This window comes from Homalodisca vitripennis, chromosome 1, assembly GCF_021130785.1.
Source record: "Homalodisca vitripennis isolate AUS2020 chromosome 1, UT_GWSS_2.1, whole genome shotgun sequence".
Lineage (NCBI taxonomy): Eukaryota > Metazoa > Arthropoda > Insecta > Hemiptera > Cicadellidae > Homalodisca > Homalodisca vitripennis.
In genome coordinates this window covers 123,776,007-123,799,798 of record NC_060207.1, presented here as the reverse complement: position 1 = coordinate 123,799,798, position 23,792 = coordinate 123,776,007, and the positions used below count along the sequence as shown (strand labels likewise).

General features: G+C 32.8%; 1 protein-coding gene across 2 annotated transcripts; it reads right to left on the bottom strand.

Moving 5' to 3' along the window:
• Nucleotides 1-1,114: 1,114 nt before the first annotated feature.
• On the bottom strand, nucleotides 1,115-20,844 carry LOC124370772 (ubiquinone biosynthesis monooxygenase COQ6, mitochondrial). 2 transcript variants are annotated; one of them, XM_046829075.1, is made up of 10 exons: nucleotides 20,586-20,844; nucleotides 13,384-13,574; nucleotides 11,793-12,023; nucleotides 11,089-11,196; nucleotides 10,635-10,697; nucleotides 8,529-8,636; nucleotides 7,322-7,524; nucleotides 5,669-5,784; nucleotides 3,986-4,152; nucleotides 1,115-1,248 (listed from the first exon to the last, which is right to left on the bottom strand). In XM_046829075.1, the coding sequence occupies exons 1-10, from the start codon at nucleotides 20,692-20,694 to the stop codon at nucleotides 1,219-1,221; spliced, it is 1,326 nt and encodes a 441-aa protein (XP_046685031.1). In that variant the 5' UTR covers nucleotides 20,695-20,844; the 3' UTR covers nucleotides 1,115-1,218. The 2 variants fall into 2 exon arrangements, with proteins under 2 accessions (XP_046685031.1, XP_046685035.1); XM_046829079.1 differs by lacking the exon at nucleotides 20,586-20,844 and adding an exon at nucleotides 13,870-13,918.
• Nucleotides 20,845-23,792: the final 2,948 nt, after the last annotated feature.

The following is a 23,792-nucleotide window of genomic DNA, read 5'->3' as shown; positions in this document are numbered from 1 at the left end:
TTATAGAAAGGAAAATGATATCAAGTAAAACACCTGTATTCACACAGTCTAAAGCTTTTTTTAAATACATAAACACACCACAAACATAATCAACTTTTGATACGCCTTTTATTATTACATTAAGAAACTTGATCATGATGACACAGTTGATTTTCCTCTTGTGAATCCATATTGATTTGCTCTTAAAAAAAATTATAAATAGATTTTTCTAAAACTTGAGGAAAATGTTGGTATTTATTCCTAAATATCTGTTTATAATTTTCCATGTATTAAAAATTTAAGTTTTGAATTAAAAATTGTATTTATCATTTATTCTAATTTAATTTTTCTTATCTTGTTCCATATTTTTGCTTTTACATTTTTAATTTCAAAACTATTATAATTTACGATAATGTATATATTTAGTTTTCATGATAGTCACATTTATGTGATAACTAGAAATGTTTTAAGTTTATACAACAATGAGTTTAAGCTATTGTTATATTGACAGTTTATATTCCCTCTGGTGAAATAATCATGTTATTTTTACTCTTTTGGAAAGTACTTGTTGAAAATGGAATGGCGTGGAGCGATTAAGGAGGAAAGAGAACAACTTCTCTTTAATCTTCTTCTCACTAGTTCAGCACTGAATCTTCATAACTATTTATTATACTTTTTAATGACCCATGCTAAAAACAAATGCAAATTGTACAAAATGGATATGTTATCCTGTTTTAAGGAGTTACGTATTCTCACCACTTAGGTTTTAGTTGTATTCGTTTGTTTTGTCATCAAGTTAGTACTGTGAAGATGTGGTTAATTATTACATCAAAGAAGGGGTTTCATATTAAAATTAAAAATGAAATTCATAAAGATTTATCAGATAGTGCAGAGAGAATGTTGCACTTTTCAGACATGCACAATATTATGGAGATGTCTCAAAGGACATTCAGATTTAAAGAAGTTTCCTTCAAAGTCAAATTATAGTTTTACATAAATCGTGTGAACTGGGTGCACATGTTTTTAAACATTTACATCTTATAACAAGGTTAGGGGAATATCTCATTGAATAATGAGTAAATTATTCATGCCAAACAAAGCATACAAAAATCTATAGTGAGAAGGGTATTACTGAAATAATAAAATGTACGCCTATTTTTTAAAGAAAACTTGTTTATATAGATGACACTCTAAATACCAATAAATATGTACATAAACAACAGAATACACTGAGATCACTTAAGCAGCAGCTCGATCCATCATTAGAGCCTGAAACAAAACATTAATCATATTGAACAATATCAAACTATATGAAGCTGGAGTTGATAGACGCAATTTAAAAATTCCAGAAGGTTTAATGATCTGGAATATTTGGTTGCGTCCACATCAATATTCCAGGCTTGATAAAATATTAATAATAAATTTAATTGTAGGTTAAGGAGAATTAATTATAAAACAAATATCACCCTACAAATATTTGTTTAGCTACTACCAATTCAAACATGTGCTCTAATTTCTTCCTCAGGAGGCGGCCCCTACCCCCAACTTTACCCATTCAGACATTCAGAATATCCTGTTACTGCGGAAGCACCTTATAGGACTAGGTGCAATTTCTAAGCTTCTTGTCCTATAAGAACAAAAATCAAACACATCAAAGTGTTTTTACTTAGATTTTATCTTCCTTCCATATTTTTAAACCTTTTGAAGAGTATGAGTTTTACCGAACAATAGTAGCAATATACCAGTATATAGTTTATATACTATGCCCAAATGAGTAAAGACGTAACGGTAAGTCTTTCATGTTTAAATGGAATAAGTTTTTGTTTTTTCATATTGACAAAGGTGTTTGATATGGAGGCTAGGCTACTGCAGGGGAACGAGAGTTGTTCGGGTATGTGACATCACAGCTGATTCAGTAGCATGGTGTGGTGCTCAGCACTGGCACGGAGGCTGTGCCATGCTCTCTGACTCATCTGTTGTTGACTGCTAGCGCAGTATTGTGTGTCTGTTTGTTTGTTAGGCACGAAACATCCGCAGTAGTATTGGCGGGAAGTGCGTAGTGGCATGCGCATTGGTCATTCATCTGTTTGTTGTTGAGCATTGTTTAGCAAAGTAGAACTTTTTTTTGCTTTCTCACTGTTTTGAATATTTTTCCGGCTTCAAACAGTTCTTCTAAGCATAAAAACTTTAGAATGATTGAAAAAACCCTGAGTTGTTTGAATGATTACATGAACATAACACCGGTGTCTGTGGTATGGTTAGAAGTAACAGCAAAGATCTACTGTGCTTACCTAACAAATGGACAAAGGCCAATATGTAGTCTGGAGAAATGAAAAGTCACTTGAGCTCAGGTGATGTGACCGGAGAAATGTAACCATGATTCATAAGCCTGAAATGATAGAAATAACAAAAGGAGGAGAAAAAAGCTAAAACAAAACATAGTAGTTGATTACTGCAAAGACATGGATGCCGTAGATCATACTGATATGATGATATCATTCAATGATTCCACACAAAGCGATACAGAGTTTTCCATTTACTAAACATCAACATGCATTCTTCAAGTTTGGCTTGATGAATGCATTAACAAAGAAAGTTCTTTTTTTGGAGTTCAGCATGAACCTCATTAGACAGATTTTTGAAACCCACCACAACTCAAAAGAGAAAATGCCATACCAACTGCAGTAGCTGCCACTTTTCATGTAAATTCCCAAATCGTGAGGGATAAAACCAGAAAGTTCAGAAAAGATTTTATATGTGTTCAAACACAAATACTCAAGAGGAAAGATACACAGTACGAGTGTCCAGACTGTAATGTTGCCATCTATGTACAGTATACCTGTGTTTTTCATTATTTCACACCAAGAAACACTTTTGAACATTTTAATTTTTTACATTGAGTGCTATTTTAAGACAAACATATCAAAATGTGTATATTTTCAATATTGATGTTGTAACTCAATAAACTTGTTTTAATATAAATTTAGAAAAGAATTTACTCCTGAGTGTATTTGTATGTATATTGTGTATTCTGTGAGAAGTACTGGTGTGACATACTGGTAATTACTCCTGAAAGGATTAATCTTACAATTTTTCCCCATTCCAACAATCTCTTTTCAAGAAAATACAGTATACAGAATACAGTAGTAAAGAAAAAAGTAATGTACCATTTTAAATCAGATAGCACAGAAGAAACACATAACTGATGAAGTAACCTCCATACAGTGCAGTAAGGGATTCTATTCCTAATAACTACAACCTGCAGGGAATATTTTTATTTCCTCTTCCACCTTGACTCTCCATCCATTCCATATCTCTTTGTGATCTTATTTTCTCTTCTTACTGCTGTGTATTGTTATTTGCTTACCATTATCTAGTGCAGTTATTATTGCCTACTGTTCTTTCCTTGATGTGCTTTAGTACCCCTTCCCTTGTGTTTAACAGATCATGAGAACCAAAACATTGTTGATATAAAGTACTATTGTTTCGGTCTTTTACAACCTGCTGGAGGTATAGAAAAACCAGCAGTGTACATAGTGCCAAACAAATGTTATAATCTATATACTTATTATATAATGCCCCAACCTTACCAGATAGACCAGCCCACCAACAAAATGCCATTTTCATTGTGGGAGGCAAATTTTAGGATGTAAACATAATTCTGCTATTGTTGAAGCAGTTAAATTATATACTCTTCTATTGTTTCTGACCCAAAAATGTCCCAGGGCAACACTTCTTTACACCCACTATAAGATATTTGTTTGGATCAATAACCCAGTCAATATGGGAAAGTGAAAAAATTGTAAATTTATAAATATTTTACTATCTGCCTAATATTCAATTAAAAATCATTGAAGTTGGACCAAAGCACCACGTAATCATTTGTGCATTTATGTTGAACTAACCATATACACAAGGCACAAAACTGGAGATGATGAACAAGAACTGGCCAATATTTTTGAGCGCTAGATTTTTAAAGTATATTTGCTTTACAGTGAAAACTGACCTTGATGGGATGGACAGTATTGGCCATTTGCAGAGCGATGTTACCAGCAGCCATCAGGGCAGGGTTCTGTGAGGAGTAGACACGAGCCATTACATCGATGGCAGCCATCATAGGCACATTGTGCCTCTGCCTGAGCCTCTGGTACTCCCGCAGAGTGCTTAGGTCACCTACACCATCCATATACTGGTCAGACACAGTTTAATATGGAAAGAACTGATGATCATATTGTATTTTATCACACAAAATTTTAGAGCAATTTATAACATAAAAAACTCCTTATTTTTTTATATGAATGAAGCTTTTCATCCTATACATGAAACCACCAGAGAATGCAGTTGAGAGAGGAGCCTATTTGGCCCATGACCATGGAGCAGCTAGTGAGGACTGAGCAACGTTGCCAAACTTGTTCCTCGTTATAATTGCAAGCCGCCCGACTGCAGTGTACTTAAAATACTTACCCGTTATGCACGAAAAATGATAGAGCTGTCTTAAATTAATTAACTACGTATTAAAAAAAACAAGTACATCTCTATAGCTTAGTTCCATATTGAGATAAATGGGTTGAAAGGAGTTGAAGAAATATTACATTCTATTAACCTTTTACGAAGATCTTAGAATTAAAAACTTTATCTGAAATATAAATAAAAGAAAAGATAAAAATAACACATAAACATTATTTTTATTAATTTACTAGTTATATCATTATATTTTATGTATAATAAGGCACTACATGTTTATATGAGAAAATTCCAAATGCATTGTGGGGAAAAGACGAAATTGAAATTTGGCTGCCACAAAAGAAACACACAATACTGTATGAAAGAAACGAAGCCAGAACTTTTCATGAGGGTTCTCTAATATAAAACAACCCAAAACTTATGTATTAGTTAAAGAAATGGGAAATGCAGTTGTCAATCACTGCTAGTACAATCCTATTGAAATGGCATGGGCTCAAGTAAAGGGAGAGGTAGCATTTAATAATAAAACATTTAAAATAAAGAAGTTGAGAGACTTGTTCATGATACTCTGGACAAAGTGACTAAATAAGACTGACAATTCCGAGTCTGGCACACAGAGCCTTTCAGCAAGATTATTTTGAAAAGGAATGTGTTCGTTCAAGTGTTGTAGAGCGAATAATTATAAACTTAGCAGGCAATTCCAACACAATTAGCAGTGAGACAGAAAGTGAAAACGAAGAAGATTCTGAGGTTTTGGCTATGGTATTGCCTCCTGATATTGAATAAATAATATACAAGCATAAAAGTAAGACTTAACATCTTTTGTTTTACAATCATAATAATTATTTAGTGAAAAGTGTGATTATTTAGATAACATACAGATATGACTGTAAGACATAAATGTAAAGCTTTTCATACATTGCATCATGAATTTACAATCCATCCATTATGTCAATTACCACAACATTACACACAGGGTTATTACCATTTTTGTACTATTTTTCACAATAAACTTCCAGAAACTAACAAATACAAAACTGGTGATTTTGTGTTGGAAAAAGAAGATTTTAATGGCTAATATCCATAGGAAACATATTACTGAACTAATAAAAATGCTATAATGTTATTAAATGTGATACTTTCAATCTTTAAACTAATTTGTACATAACAGGATGTGTTCACCTTCGCTCTAATAAAGAATAATGACTATTATTTTTGCACCAACCGATATGTCTACCGAGATGAGCAGCTCGGGTCAACTGTTCCACAAGACATGCAACGTCCCCGTAGCCTAAGTTGACTCCTTGACCAGCCAATGGGTGGACTTTATGGGCTGCATCACTGTAACCGTCAATATTTTACAACAGTGAAGTACAGCTGAATGAAGATACATAACATTTAAAGAATCTTATTTGAGGATATTTACAAATTAACCTTGCTTATACACATAACATATTTATCTAGTTAAAAAAATATATAATAAACAGGTAAACATCCAACAACCGACTTTACTTTTTTCTTTTTTTTTTATAGACGTAAACTATAAATTAGCCACTTTATAATTCTGAACTCAAATCTTGAAATCAAAATAAAGATGTATCAATTCCTGGGTCTCAATTCCCCCTGATACTTAATGTTAATGGGTGCCTATGTTTAGACCAATGCACATAGTGTAGTCCCACCATACCACTGCATGAAGAATGCATGCATAGGCATAAATTAATAAAAATTAATTTAACATAACATTTCAACGAATCTTAAACCTATTAAAAAGAACAAATCTCTGTATGAGGGATCTCGCCAGTGTGCAGAGAGCAGTGAGGGAATAAAATGTCTGAAAATCGAGTGATGTTAAGCTTAAAGCATTTTAAAAGATTTTGAAATTTTTATCTTGAATGAGGTTAATTTTCTATGATATTATTTCCTACAGGAGACAACAAGTAGCAAATATTGAGTGTTGAATTCCAGTGTATTGTTTGTTGTAGTATCACATGTAGATTTGTAGTTTACGTTATTTTTATGCTGTGTTAAAAACATTAGAGGACAGGTGATATATGATGGCTATCCAGAAAATGAAAGTTTTGATGTAAACAAAGTACAAGAAACAAATTGTATTATATACATTTAAAAGTAGCACTAAAATACTATTTTTCAACAAAGTCACCATACAAATTTGGGCACTTATAGGGTGAACTAGTTTTGACATTCCAGCATTACAAAATTCACACTCTTGTATTTATTCAAGAATTCATGGTAACTGTCATGCGTAACACAAATTTGGATAAGTTATACCCACGGTATTATGAAAATGAGTTAATGGATTCATAATAAAGTAACAAAGATAAGATATTACTCATTTAAACATCCACTGTAATTTATACTAAAGTGATCTTACAGTACAGCTATACAATTATTATCAAAGTTGTTTTTCATGGGTTCAATAGCAAAACTAGTGTTGTGTACTCACATACTTGAATTCTTTGTTCAAAGTTTGTTTTTGTTTATTTTTGGTCTTTTTTGTTGGCTGGTGAGTGCAAACATATTGTGACCTGTATTCAGTTTTAATAATTGGGGTTTAGTTTTTATTAAGTGCATGTTTTAGAGTTAGTGTGCATTAAATTGACACACAACATGACTGTTGTGGTTCCTGACTTATGCATGTCACAACACTTTGGTATGTTTGTTATACTGTAGTCACGCATTAGTTTAGTCTTTTACCTGAAGTAGAGATCAGATTGCAGATCTCGAAACATAGCGTTACTGTTTTTATTGTATCACTGAATGATGATAAATGTCCGGAAAAATCCTGTTTCCTCTTACTTGAATTAATATTAATATACTTAAAAATACTTCAACATAACCAAAATTCAGTGCTTACCCAACAAGAGCGACACAAGGTGCTACATAAGAGGTGGCATGTCCGAAGCCAAGTGGGAAGGCTGCCCTGCTGCCCTCCACAACTGCAGCAACATTGGGAGGTTGTGGCAAGCTAGTTGAGTTTTGGCTGTCCACCAGTCCCAGGAGTTTCCGTGTGACAGAACTAACGGCATTCACTGCCTCTGACCTCACTGGCTCTCTCCACTATAACAACACATGTAAACTGGAAACAGTGATACAAGAAGCCAAATAAGGGAATAAGTGAAAAGGATGTCAGACGGATCCAACAACAGCTATACTGGGAGGTTGTCAGTTGAGATTGGTAGTCCAATAGTCCCAGCAATTTCTGGGTGACTGAACTGACAGCATCCACTGCCTCACAGGTTCTCTTCACTGTAGCAATAAATGTAACATGACAACAACATGTCTCACGCATAATAGGAAGGCTGCCTAAATGCCCTCCACAACTACAGCCACACTGGGAGGTTGTGTTTGTAATGTTTTTTCCATCCAAAGATATTTTTCTTTGATGGCTGCCAACAGCTTTGCTGCATTTCATATATAATACCATAATTTGTTGGGTATCCATGCCTCTAGAATGTTGCTAAATAGAAATGATGAATAATGCAGTTGCAGCTATAAGTAAGTAATCAAAGATTGTAGAGATCACAACAGTGTGGCTATAATTATGTTTTCTATTGTAATTTTTTTGGTTACTGATATCTCTCCTCTCGTTTAGTAAATTTGGTTTATATCAGTGAAGATTTCTCTAATTACACTTAAACACAGAATCACACCTGTGTGTAGTTCTATAAAACTTCTGAGTGAAACAGTGTTTCTGTTCTATGCTACACTTGCAGATAGTAACTATTCATCTATCATTTTACCGATTGAAGTCAATCATTGTAAAAACTAAATTAAACAAATAATCATGAATCAATTTAATGAAAATTATAGAAAATCTGGACACAAATGTTATTGATTACATACAGTTATAATTTTAATGTAACTGGTAATTGTAAATGTTTAAGGAGGTGTAGATGTCTGTTACATAAACTCTGGCCAACTAGATTGGAGGAGTGTTGTTGTTTTATGCATACTGCCACAGCCCAACAGTTGTAACCTGCTGTGTCTTTCTCCCCAACAAGTGCATTCTACAATGAGGGGTAATCTAATACAGATTATCTGACAACAGAATTGCTGCTTACCAGTGCATCATTGAGCGCATCAACAAATGAATCATTGGGTAGTTTCAGCAGAGTTTTTGCTTCTTGAGAGGAAGTTGACCACACCAAAGAACACAAATCATCTGTCAACTGAAAAATACCCCAAAATTAAGATTTAATCGCATTTAACCCTAAAAATCCTTAGGTATTTCTGTACTTATCCCTAGTGTGCTAATACGTTGTTACATACAAGGAATTGCACACAAGACAGTATTTGTAATGTAATTGGTGAGCGGCTTATAATGTTTATCTTTAAAGACTATTCTTCTTGTTCATTCAAAATTAATAAACAAATGATATCAACAGTTTTGTAAGTTAAAGTAATTTTTTTCTTTATTTATAGAATATTTTTATTAAAAGTTTTAACAAAATTCAGCTCACAGTATTTATTCCTTTCGATTTCAACATTTGTTTACAAGGATATCCATTGCATTTATCAAAATTCCTTAGTCAGTAATGTTGGGAATGCTTGGTACCTGCTAAAATTTGTACATGCATATTAACAATTATTGTGTTAAAAATTATAATTTCTATATGAATCATTAACAGTTAGTAGACAGTGTGTACACTGATAACCTGTCAAAATAGCATGTTAACTGGGTCAGAATGCCAGACTGCAAATATGGTTATAAAACTAGATACCAAACACAGTGTAGGCTGATAACCTAGTTCCCAGAGATGAGAGAACGTGTTGGTTGGCAGTCTGTTACCAGACAGCATGTCTGCTAGCAACCTAGATGCAGATAGAGTATACACACTGATAACCTGAGTGCCAGATACTGTGATTATTTTCATATAATACAACAAAATTAACTTTACCATAATATTGTACTTTTTAGCTATAAGAATGAAACTCATTGTGCAGAAGCAGGAGCACTTAATACCTTGTTTTCGTGATATAAATTTACCGTTTTATTCGTACAGAACACTCAAAATTACAAGTTGCTCACTTAGCTCAGAATACCGTACATTTTTATTGTAATAAATATAAAATTAAACAATTGTGTAATTACAATGCAGAGGCTTAATTATATTGAAATAAACTACAATTTATTGAATTATATTAATAAATGAAAACTACTGCATTTTGTTGGGATGCTCATGAAAAGTCTTTATACTAATTCTATTACTATTAAGTACCTTACTTTTATTAATTCAGTACAGTTATCCTGCTTATAGTAACCATATCTTGAGGGAGAACACTCAAAGATACAGCAGTCCCTTTTGTATTTTCTCTGAGATGTTTTGACCATCTGTTCTCTTTGGGGGATTAGCTGTTTACAGGTGTTCATCATTTGAAAATTGTTTGGGGAAAAAACATTTATTTAGCTGAATATTTGTTTGCACAATTTAGTTTTTAGGTGGCTTAAATTTATTGATATTGAGTTGTTTTGTAAACGAGTGTATACTGAAATCCTCTCACAATAAAAGGTATTTTTATTTACTTACTTAAAATATCCTTCAGAGGATGAGCTCGGAAGACAATTTACAACACGTTTCAATGAGAGTAAACCACAATATCTCATTTCTTCTAAGATTTTGAATGGTGACTTTACTGAATGAAAAATGTGAATGGTGAAAAATATAGTATGAAAGGTAGAAATGGTTAACTTACACTTAGTAGACTACAATTCTTTCTCATAGGTTGTGTCATCACTGTAAACTGTTGGATTGGCAAAGGCTTTTACCATAAAGTGGTAGGTGAGAAAATGTCATGACTTCTCAGATTCTCAACTGTCTTGTCAACTATACCAGCTAGTCCTGGATCCAGGATATCTACAGGCTATCTTTATTTTACTTGACAAAAAATTAATTAGAATAACTTACTAAAGAGAATGACAAACTATGCTAATTTAAATTAAATTAGAAAACACCTTTTCTAGTTTTATTAAAAGATGTCTTATGAATGGACAGTTATATTCATTTCAGAGCTTCTCTAATTTAAGTCTTCTGTAAAATGAACATGACTTGCAACCACAGACTGTTTGATGGTTCAACATGTCAGCCAGCAGACTCGAAACCCAAGATCTTATTTCATCAGACAGACAACCACAGTCAGTGTATTAAATCAATTTCAGAACAACTCACAGGGAGCAGAGCTACAGGGCCAGTGGACAAGAATCTCTGCCATGCTGTGCTGTTTTGTGAACCCTATAACACAAAAAAGAGACTTATTGCAGCAGAAAACATTTTATACGATTAGCATTTTGGAGATGAGTGATGAAACCATGTACATGCTTTTACTTTTAATATTCAACATTATAGTCTGGGTTAACTTCTGAGAGGCATCCACAGTTCAGGTATTTCAAAGGTGGAATTATAATTTCTCCTTGTGATATACATTACAAAATTAGTTAATTTCATCAGTTGGAACATATATTCCATGAAACTTTTAAAAATATTATAATTAACTTAGTATTTAATACTGTGGACTAATACACAAACATCATAATTTCACTTAAAAAGTCTATAGTATTATTCTTACAAGTGAAAAGAGTAAATGTATTTCTTCAGAGACACTACAAAATGAATGTTTGCTGACCTCGGCCAGTTTTAGAGTAGCCACGACTGCAGTCTGTCCGTATGCCCAGCTCAGGTACTGGACTCCCATCGTCTTCCGCACTTGGGAGTTGGCACCGTCTGCTCCAATCTGTATCAAATTTGAATTCAAGCTTTTTAGAGAACAAAAAAATGTGATAGAGCATACATTCATTGTACAATAAACTCATGAAATATACAAAATTAATGTTACAACTTTAAAAACAAACTTAAAATTAAAAGAATGTATCATAAAAATAAAAAAGTTAGCTGTGTAGTGTGAAGTAATGAAAAATGTCTTGGTGAAATGGTGTGACCAGTGAAAAGTTACTATGATAACTTATGTACATAATCATCAAGTAAAAGAAATAAGGAAATGAGTAGAAAATTTTAAACTAAACTATTTACTATTATTTATTAGATACCAACAAATAATAAATATCCTGTGTTTAGTTTAATGAATGCATCAATAACAAAGGTATATTTTTTCAAGTTCATAATTAATCTTATCAGAATCTTAAAATTCACCACAACCCAAAAGAGATAGTAGCATACCAAGAGCAATTTCTCTGGCTATTTATTGAGCTTATTCCAATGCATAGTGCTGCTGGTGACATACCAGTCAAACATTACTCCTGAAAGGGTTAGAGAACAAACCATTTTGACAAATACAGGACTAAAATAACATAATTAATCAGGTTTACTGACCAAAAGACTGCAGGTAATTGTCGATCCATCACTGATTTGGAGCTGAACTTGTTCATTTAGCTCTTTGGGTAGTTTATATTGCTCGACCCTTACACCATTCATTACTGTCACATTTGTTGCAGCCTTCAATCTTTTCTCCACTGCATCAATGAGTATATCATTTTCCACAATGTATGCCACAGGATTTATGCCGTTTTCAAATTCAACCTTTGCTCCCGAACAATCCCATACCTAAAACTCAAAGAAAAACGAAAAATAACTTAGTGTAAAAACATTTTTATGATAGAAAATTAGTTTTATACCACTGATTTTTATCATCCAAGACATTATTAATGATAAGCAGAAACAGATACCATCAGAAAAAATCCTAGATAGTATTTACTAAAAGTACATTTTATATTTATTAAATGGTTACTTTAATATTTTAAAATAATATGAGAGATTCAATTCTGTAACATAAAAATCTTTCTATTTTCTATTAATTTTATACATATTTTTGTAATATTTTTTACATTTCATATATTACAATGATTATTGATTTCTAAATATTAAAGTTATAAATATTTATACATTTTCTTATTATCATTAATATTAGTTCTACATTTCTGTCAGTATCACATTGAATACAATCTTGTATTTCCAAAATGGTTACTTCATTTTCATTGTCAGTATATTTTAAAAATAAATTATGGGTTAATTTTAGAATAAAATCATGCTAAATATCTTGTAAACACAGCATCTATTGTAATTCCATATCCCGTTGTATTTATGTTTTTATCATTTGAAATTGTTAAATTAAATTTTTATTTAAAGTGTCAATGGTTTTAATGTTTCTTCAGCAAAATTTGTATTAAAATTTGTTTTTACGTAATTTATTCTTTAAGTGAATGTAGAGTAAGACCAAATGCGATTAAGCAAAGGTTATAATTATAATCAACAGAAAGACTAATTTTCTTCCAGGATTAAATTACACTACGGTTTTGTTAGCTAAAAAGATCTAATTCATTTATTTTTAATTCTTTTTTAAATCTCGTCAGGACAAATCTAGTAGTTAACTAGAATGGGAAATAATATTAATCATGCTGAAATTCAATTTAGAATCCGATAAGTTTTCAATACTGCTGTTAAATGATGCAGTAGGTTAATAACTTTTACGTTGGAATCATAAATAATTTGGCGATGGAAGTTTTTTTTTACTTTTATATCATAGTTAACATAGCTACTAATAGCAGAGTATGAATCGATTTCGTAAATTTTAACTGCTTTAAACTGAAGCTAATTAAAGTATTGTAAGACACTATTAAATTAGAGAAGCGTTTCGTTATTTTACTTATCATATATAATGTAGTATATTACTGTGGTTTATATTTCCCTTTCAATCTTAACAGATTTTTCATTAACATCAATTTTTGTTAGTTCAGATCAGATGTTTATATGACTACTTCTACTTTGAGAGCATGTGGACAAAATAAACTTAGATGACGCCTAACAAAAGTTTTCCCCCCTGAAAAACATCCATAGTCTGCCAGAAGAAGTAGTCACTTCAAAAAACAATACTGAGAAATAAGCTTTTATAAATCTCTAAACAAACCTTCATGTTCATAACTGGCTTGAATCTTGTATTGGTAATGTGTTCCCAAGCCCCTAAACTTTCCATCAGCCGTTTGGTCGAATCATTGATAGAGGACACACGATTGCTATAGGATGGTGACAAAGTCCATTGCTTTGGTTGACTAGGTTCCATAAGAAGGATATTCAGATCAGAAAACATCGGTGTTTGTGCTGAAATCATAAATTCTTCTTCATTCATCTTTTAATATAAATTTAAAATCTATAGTAAAACTCCTCCATAACAATTACCAATTGAACATGAATGTTCTTTATAGATGATTACATTACCTGATCAGCAATGTAAAGTTGTAGATACATTTTGAAAGGATATCAGGATTTCAAACATTTGTCATTGTTATAAGTTACTAAAATAGATAACTATATTTGGAGGATTGGAATCTATTCTCTTCATAAGGTATCAAAAACATAATGAAAAAAGTTAGTAAAAATGTTACTAAGAACTCACCAGCGATGAGGATAGGAATAGCGTGATAGGTCATCTGAAACAAAAAGGTGATGCAGGATGGTAATGGTTGGAGGAGGATGGGATAAAAGGCAGTCGCTTTTCTACCTACTGCATTTTTGATCCCTAAGTCATATTGAATACCTTCTTTTTCATCCTTGACCAGCAAAACTGGATATACTGTGTCAACAATGAAAAAAACTAATATTATAAACTTAAACTAATTTAGATGGCAGGGGTAGGTGTTTATGTGTTCCAATCGACATCAAAGTATTCTTCTACAGAGTAAAGTGGGTTAAGATTCAGCTGAGACTCAACCTTAAGCTTAAACAGACAAGGACCTACAGCCTTCACTTCATTTGGTAGGGCATTGTATAGCCTAGTCGCTAGAACAGGGCGTATATACATATATTACTTGGTAGCCAAAGTGGACTAACTATTACTGAGTGTTGACTTGGTCTTTTAATAAATAGATTCAAAGGATACATTAGAGTGCAAAATAGCCCTTTATAAACATAAAGCATTTTTTGGACAAATTTAGATCAAAACTAACTCCTGTTAAACAATTGTCATTCCAAAGTCCCACAATTGTACAGCTTAAAAATAAAGGTGAGAAACCTGTAATCTTTTTAGTTTAATATGTATTTATAAAACTGGGTTTACTCCCTGGATAAAAAAAAACATATGGAAAAAGAAATTTCAATATATATTTTGTTCTTTGTACATACTGTAGCATAAATACACAACCAACTGTAATAGTTACAATGTTTGCTGATGATTGTTCTTTTCTTGTGTCCAATAAATCTCCACATTTGACTATATCGAATTCAAACATCCAGTTGCAGAGTTTAAATCAGTGGTTCATTTTTAATAAACTTAGGTTAAACATCAGCAAAACTAATATCATCCAGTTTCATCTAGGGAACATAAATCAGTTTAATATTCAGGGTCTTATCAAACTAGGAAGCGAAGCAAGAAACTTCAGTTAAATTTCTGTGTTTATATATCGATAATAGGCTCACATGGATCAGCCACGTGAAAAATGTCTGCAAAAGGGTTCGAACCATGGGATTTGCTCTCAACCGTCTCGCCAAGGTCTGTAGCCAAGATGTTCTACGGACAGTATATTTTTCTCACGTTGAATCGATTTTGAGGTACAGGTTGATGTTGTGGGGTCCATCACCGTGGTAAATTTCAATAGAGCATTTGTCCTCCAGAAATGGTGTCTGGGAATCATCTCAGAACGTAGGAGATTCGAGACCTGGCGGGTCTGGTGGGGTAATCTTTTGTTAAGGGTAATCCAAAGCTGAGGCTTGAGGTCTGTTGGAAGATCATTTACATAAATGTGAAATAATACAGGACCAAGAATAGAGCCTTGAGGAACACCACAAGTAATGGCTCTAAACGATGAGGAAACTTTATTTTGGCCATCGTGGATTTGGACAGTTTGATTCCTATCAGACAAATTAATACGATTTCATGAATTTAAAAGAGTGACCTCTAACTCCATATTTTTATAGTTTTTCAAGGAGAATATTATGATCAATGGAATCAAATGCTTTGCTTAAATCACAGAAAACACCAAGGGAATGAAGTCTATTATAAAATTGAAGATGGCTGATGTAGTGGATTTCCCCTGGCGGAAGCCATGCTGCTGAGTAGAGAGAATATTGTTGATTTCTAGAAATGCCACAAGTTTTTGACAGACTATTTGATTCAAGAATTTTTGAGAAGGACGATAGAATTGAAATCGGTCTATAGTTTTCAGGTAAATGTTTACTCTGAGATTTGTAGACTGGAATGATTTTACTTAAGGGGAGCCAGACCGGGGAAAATTTTTTTTTTTACACATTTTTAGTTTTTTTAAAATTATTATACTCCATTTCATTCTCTTTAAAATGATATAATTGTCATCACTGTAACTTACGTATAAGCCCTTGAAAAAATTAAAACAATATATCAAGACACAGAGTTTTTTCTCTGAGCAACGTCAATAGTGTAGCTAGTATACTCCTGGCATTTAGTATAGTACCATTGGTTTTATACTCTGCATTTTTGTTTGTGTAGTTGGTCATAGTGACAGTTGACTAAACATCAGTTTATCCGTCAGCTGTCGTCTGTTGTTTTGGTTCCTTTCACAATACCGAACATGTAAACTTGTTTCTTGTTTACATTTTGTATTTTGTTCAAAGAAGACACTGATTTGGTGAATTGTTGTGTTATTTTTCGAAACATATTTGTTTGTTTAGTGGAACTCGCGATGCCAAGGAAACAATTGAGTTATAAAACCAAGAGTAAACATCATGTAGGTAACCAGTACAGTAGGCCTAGGCCTACATTGGTAGGTTCAGAAACTTTGTCAGGAACTCAAGAAACACCTAACAAAGAACTTGGGAGTAGTTCTACTAAAGTATCTTCTGCAAAGAAGTTGTCCTTTGATAGCTATGAAACATTTCAATCTTCTGGAGCAGGAAATTGTATTTTTGATGTCCACTTATTGTCTTGTGCAATAAAAAAATTTGTTAAATGTAAGTATTGTGATTCAACAGACACAATCGAACTTATTGTGTGTTATGATGACTCTGAGAACTCTGGGTTAGTATTATCAACTAAGTTAGAATGTACAGCATGCTCAGAATGAAGGCCACAGCAGCAAACTGGACCTCTACAAAAGACTTGGACTGAGTTTGTGTGAAAAATCCGTCAAAACTTTGCGGGAGATGGATATTTTGAGACAGCGTAAAAGTGAGAAAGCGGCTGAAAGTATCACGAAGGAGGCTAGACAAGCAAGAAGAAAAAGGCGGCTCATGGAGGAAGACCATGAAGAGGAAACAGATGATCCCAAATATGGAGCTGGCCTATTTTAAGGTAGATATTGTATGCCTTTTAGTTTATTGAGTTCAGTCGCAATTTGCCGAAAGTTGCATTTTATTAAACAAAGGTACACTTATCTCTGTAAATAATTAAACCTACATACCTGAAATTTTTTACACATCATTGTTGGGGTATAAGTAATATTTAGACCCATTTTTATTAATCTCACATTACTAGTTTTGTAATAAAAAATTTATGTTTTGTAAAAAATGTTTAATTTTTTTTAGTGTTCTATGAAAAAATGATTTTTTAAGGTAATATTTGATTAGCAGGTGTAAAATTGGGTCTGTCAACACAAAAAGAGTTGGTAAATATAGCCCTAAAATTTGAAAGTCATAGCTTTACAACTTTTGAAGAAAAGTGTACCTAAAGATGGCAAATTTAACATTGGCGAGATAGGCCTTTCCCGCTCCCCTTAATATACAAGGCAAGAACATAGCCAGGAAAAAGTTTTGAGGGGTCAAGACAACTGATATTTTCCTGTAGTAGACAGAAAGTAAGGCAAGTGCAATCAACCACTCATTTTCCATTTTCTTCCTTACAACGTTCTTGACGTTGTTTCAGTGTTGAGAACAATCTTTCAACTGTACATGTCAGTAATACTGAATTATTTAAACAATAATTGTTTACCAAAAAAGCAATAAAACAAAATTGAAAGTTTTCGGAGGTCCGGACCCCTTGAATCCTCTTGCTGGCAATGTCCTTGATACTAGGTGGTTTATCCAATTGGCTACATAAAGCTTTAGGCTTGTCCCGATGCCTGAAATTGAAGGCTTTTATGTCATTAAAAATAATTGACAACGAATTTATTTTTTATGTGTTCGTTTGGTTAGAAAAATTTAGGAAATCGTAATAGCTTGAAAAACAGTTTTATTTAAAAAGTATAGTTTGTTCAAAATTTTGCTGACTTTTTTATCCTTATTTTAATAAGCAGTAATCCTTTAAACGTTTAAAATTCAGAATACCTAGGTTTTTTAATAATTACTAGTCATAGTGTATATGATTAATGAAATATATTATTATTAAAATATAGACAAATCCATAAAAAATATAAATAAAATATGTTATGTAAGAGAGAATACTTTGGTGTATTATCCAGAGGTCACTCACTATTTTTGGAAGGTGTTTTTATGCGGGGAACCTAAAAAACTACATTATTAGAAAGAACAGATTTTATCTGAATTAGACCTATTGTGAAAATTACATGCCACTATGATGATCAGTTCTTATTTTCTCCCTTTCAAAAGACAGCAATTTTGGCAAGAAGGACACCACTCTGTCCCTATCTACTATTTGTCCTAGGCAAGAGAGTCAAAAGCTCATGAAGGGCAATAAAATTAAGTTATAAAGTTGTATACAAACTGACCTGCTTGCAGATTATCTCTGTGAGTATTTGTACAAAAGAAAGGTATGGTTTTCTGGAGAGGATACTTTCAATCTCTTCTTGAAAGCAGTTAATTATTGTACTCAAAAGAAAACATAGATAGTTTTGTTATTTTCTGTTCTGAATATTCGTTATGTTGTTATAATGTCATAATTGTTTGTATTAGTATTGTTTATGTTCCTTAATATTTATGCGATTGCCACTGTACAATTTAAAGTAATTATGTTAATATCAAAAATTATTGTTATTATGATTATACATACGTTTATATTGTTTGATAGTCTCGTATTCAATAAATATTACGTATCGATGATTATACTAATCAATAGAAAAACCCAGATCTGCTTATCAGTTCACAGGCTTTTTCATACTTTATGTCAAAGCCAAAATAATCGGTTCTTGGGAACAAAAGGGTTATAGGGTCAAGTTAGGAAATAGGTAGAGTACGATATGCGGACCCGGCTTTGTAATATTGATTAGTACAATTATCGATACTTAATATTCATTTATCGAATAAGCGTTTATGAACCACATAAAAATATCTATAGTCATAATAACAATCATATTTTGAATTAAAATAATTAATATAATGCTCAATCTTATAAATAATAAATGAGCTTTAACAATCAAACCAATGATTAGAACTGGAAATAGAAAAAACTCATAAAGAATAATGAAATTATAACAATACAACAAACATTTATAACAGAAAATATGAAATATGTGTTCAAATTATTTATATGTTTTCTCCTGTGTAGCAATTAACTGCTTTTGAGATGTTGTTGAAGCATCTTCTCTAAAAAACCGTACTTCTCTTCTGTACAAATACTCACAGAGATGATCTGCAAGCAGGTTGCTGATATGCCACTTTTAAAACTTTTTTTTTCCTCCACGAGCTTTCGACTGTCTGTTATTACTGATAAAAGCAAATACGTTTATTGTATGAAAAAGTGTTTATAGCTTATACAATTTAGTTATTGTTCGAAAATCAGTCTCGGTTGGTTGTATCGAAAGTTATAAATAAGTAACATAATTTGCCAATATCGATATAAAAAACCAGATCAGCTTATCATACCCTAACCCGGGAAATGACAGTCAGTTTTTTCTCACTTTTAAGCCTAAACCCTTATTGGGTATGCTGGTTTGTTACAATGATGAGACTTCCCTGAGATTTGAAATTGTGATCTCTCAGAGAGCTTGACTATCTCTAATATTTTAAGAAGTAGAACAAACCATTGAAAATAAGGTATTTATTTACATTAGCGTGACCATGGAAAATGGACTTTTTTTCATGGGTTGGGCATTTATAGCCAAGTATTATTATCACAGGTGCATATGAACTGGGGGGAAAGTATATTATTGTATTATATTTATGCCTTTCGGACATTATTGTGTTAAGGAGCAGGGGCATCACGTGATCTGGGATTCGACTTTTGCAAGCTCGAGTTAATTTTTTTTCTAAAAGAGCAAGCAGTGCGCAGCACTGTGCAGCGGGCAGGCATCTTTGACAGGATTAACGTATTAGTCAGACTCGTCTTTACGAATTGCTTCCACGTGAGATACCGAACATCCAACACAAAGGTGTGCCATTACCATTACTGAACTAGGAGGTTAAGAATAGAGGTGGAGGAACAACGGTAGTTCAAAATGGCGTTCCTTCTTTATTTGAGAAGGCGCGGAGTATTACCAAACTGTCAAATATGGATAGTGTTGCCAGAGGTACGATAATTATCGTAAAGGTACGATAATTTCATTGATTTTATGCGACGGTAAGATACACGATGGGTAGTTATTATCGTACCATGAAAGATTTTTGACAAATTTATACAAGTAACAAACCAAAAGTTAATTATAACATAATTTATTATACGAACATTACATACTTTTTCATTAAATGTGTTTGGTACGATTATTTTATATGAAAGTACAGTATGATAATTTCTCGTTGTTGGTATGATAATCGGTTTTTAAAATCTGGCTATACCGTACTGAGTTTGAGCAGACGCGGAGGTTATAAGAAACTGTCAAATATGGAGTTTTCAGAGGATTTAAAAAAATCGTAGCTCCTTTGATTTTCGTTGCCGACGAATTTTTTCTTCAATATTGTTTTCAGGAAAAAAAATGAACATACCTTTCCATGGTCACGTTAATGTAAATTGATACCGAAAATAATGCCTTTGTAAAAAATATCAGTTTTAACAAACAAAATTCTAATACATTCTATTTAGGCCTGGCCAGATCAGTAATAACCTACAATATACTAAAGTAGAATGTCTAGGAATAGGCCCCACATAATTACAAGTTAAGTTCTTCAATTATTTCTGTCATGAAACTTACGACTTAACGTGTATTATTAGTTATAAACAGCTTAAAATCAAATTGTATTATTTGTCGTTGACTCTTATCAATAGTGGTAACTAGGCTCAGAGTTGGTTATAAGTTACATAATATTTTACCTTACCCAAAAGGCATGTTAAAGCTGTTCCAATCATGCCCCCTCCTGAAACAATAACATCAAAATTTTTCTTCATATGTGCAGCGCTTGATAAATTTCGTATAAAAGATGTCATTTTCGTTAATAATATTATCGTTAGAAATCTACTCAAACTTTAAAATTGTAGGTTATGTTATATATCAACACTTTCGTTTTCAGAATGCATTATTTGGTATACATTCTTAAAGCAGACGACAAAAACAATTCACATTCTACTTGCAGCATCTGTTCATTTTTCATAGAGAAACAGATTATGACATCTCAAATTATCCGTATTATTGAGCACGACCGATAAGTTAGTAACGTAACTATATTTCCGTACACATTATATAATTATATACATATATTTACAAATCTATGTACCTGGTTTGTAACAAAGTTTATTTTTACATATTGTACTTATAGTGTCGGGTTTTCAGGAATGTACTTCCAGGAGTTTATTTAAAGTGGTTTAAATAACGTGCTCCTGGCTTTAAGAATAATTATTGTATAGCCTTTATTATAAATACAGTACGGCGGACTGAGCTATACTCAGAAATACGGAGTTTACCTGTTCTGCATGTCCGCACAGAACACTAATCGTGATAGTAAAAAAAATCATACTCTTAATTTAGTGGGGAAAGACTCCTAATCATTGAACGTTCACTTAAACCATCAAATTATATCATCTTGCTTCAAAATGTTCAAGATTTTTTAGCCCTCATTCCAATTTAGGCTTGGTTTACGGCCGGCCCATTCCGGACACTTCCACTTGTCCGTAATTTCGATCATTTACGCGCCGAACACATTTTTGTGCATTTTCTCACTCAACAATACCAGAGAGTTCGGTTTCATTATCGTCCTTAAGATTTCCCCAGAATGTTGATTTGTCATCAACAGCCTTTGCTGTTAAACTGTTTACACTTTGTGTTACAGCTGTATTAATACTTTGTAAATAATAACTTATTTAGGGTAATGCTCAATATGGTTTCTTATTCAATAAATCTACAATTGATGCTTTTGAAAAAGTTGCCTCTAGAATACTTGATGTTTTTGAAAACAAGTTCATTTTAGCTGTAACTATGATAGACATTAGCAAAGCTTTTAATATGATTTGCAACAAAGTACTTTTATATCAGTTGTTTATGTATGGTATTAGAGATACAGAGTTAGGTTTCTGAGATCTTATTTGGAAACCCGTAGGTAAGTTGTTGTACCGGTACTTGATAATCAGAAAACTGAGATCAGGTTTGCGTACATGTGCCCCCCCCCCTGGGTTGAATTCTTGAGCCACTCCTGTTCATAGCGATTTTTAATTATCTGTCTTTTAACATCCCATATCAGGTTATTCTCCACGCCAATGACAGAATCATATTTGCTTGTTGAAGATAACTCACTTGAAGATATCACAAATGAAAATGTATTAGCAGTTTAAAAAGCAGCCTCACGGTTCTCATAGAAATTTTTTTAAACTTAACTAACTATAATAAAACTGAAAATGTAATATTAATTAAAAAATAATCAAATGTGGAAGAAACCTCTGTCAAACTTTTGGGCTTTCATTTGGAACTTAGTTGGCACTAAACTAAACTTAGTTGGCAATCTCAAACAAATAGGGTTGGTACCAAACTCAGTAGGGTTTACTTTCTTTATCTAAACTTTAGCTTAGTGTTAGATTAGATTCTCCGTTGATGGCATATTTTACCTTTTTCATTCTCACCTAACCAAGATTTTATGCTTTGGGGCAATAGCAGTGATCTGAATGAAGTTTTATTTTGTCAGAAAATAACTGTAAGGTTGATAGCTAGTTTAACTAGCTAGTATGATTAGCTAGTATAAAAAAGTAGAGAGCTGTAAACCTTCTTTCATCATGTACAATATTTTAACGCTCCCTAATCTGTTGATTTGGTTACAATGTTGTGTTTATCAATTGGGTGAAGTGAATAAAGCTGAGCAAATGCTCTTTCCTCCAAAAAATGAGTACGTACTCCAGTTTCATGTGAATAAAAAGAACTTGCTCAGTGGAGGCTCGGAGCACTTTCTCATGTTAACGACTAGACAATTGACTTGGAGTATCTACTCACCTTTTTAGGTGAATAAAACTAGGCACTTGCACCAAAATGTGAGCAGGTACTCCAGAAATTACCGATCTACTCATTAGTAGATACAACTTGCTCAAGTAAAGACGTTCAATCTTGTGATGGCAGAGTTTTTACCTTTTCGTGCTGTAAAACTTTACAGAGTGCGTCGGGTATCTCTAGAGCAAGACTACCGAGCTCTTTATCGTTTTAATGAAATGAATGTTGAGTGGATTAGTGATCATTTTCTTGGGGAAAACTTTGAAAGGCGAGGTGGTGCGTTGCCCAATTTGGACAGAATGCGTACTTTTCTTCGATATGTTGGTGATCCTGGGTTTCAGAGTGGTGTTGCTGAAGATGTTGATATCGACAGAACTACAGTCACAAAAACCATTTCAGATGTAATGGCAGCTATATTACTGAAGAAAAACGTATGGATAAAATTTCCTTCTACAAGAGAAGAAATGGAACTACAAAAAGCCAATTGGCAAGAAAAATACAGATTTCCTTCAGCCATTGGAGCTGTTGACTGCACTCAAATACCTATACGCAAGCCTTCTGACCATGGCGATGAATATATAAATAGAAAGAGGTTTCCAAGTATAAATGTGCAGGCAACTTGTAATTTTGCTGAAGAGTTCACAAGCGTAGATGCTTCTTGGCCAGGTTCAGTGCATGATGCACGAATTAGGAGAAATTCAGATATTTACAGAATTAGGGAATTCAATCAAGGTAATGCACTCCTAATTGGAGATTGGGGTTACGGGATAGCTCCCTGGCGCCCTATGAAACCCAATAACTGCTCAGTTGAAACAACGTTTCCCAGTTATGCAAAATAAAATTAGGATTAAAACTGAAAATGTTCTATCGATGGTTGTTTGTTGCTTTATTCTTCATAATGTAGTAAAAAGACTAAGTGATGAAGACTTTGACTTTAACATTGAGGAAAGGCAAAACAATGAAGTTGGCAATGTAGAGAATCGTAACGAAAGAGATATCCGCAATATAAGACAACAGAGAAGAACCTAAATTGCTCGGCTGGTACATGGAGCTTAACAGCTTAAAAAGAATGTACTGTGTAAATAAATGTTCTGTTAAAAGAATAAAAAATACCTAC

What these genes read in the sequence shown, in the direction of transcription:
- LOC124370772 (XM_046829075.1), bottom strand. Translation starts at nt 20,694, where the DNA reads ATGACATCTTTTATACGAAATTTATCAAGCGCTGCACATATGAAGAAA. An exon ending in TCATCTCGGTAGACATATCG is followed by an intron (nt 4,153 to 5,668) that starts GTTGGTGCAAAA and finishes TGGATGGTGTAG; the next exon opens with GTGACCTAAGCACTCTGCGG. An exon ending in ATACTGTCCATCCCATCAAG is followed by an intron (nt 1,249 to 3,985) that starts GTCAGTTTTCAC and finishes GTTTTGTTTCAG; the next exon opens with GCTCTAATGATGGATCGAGC.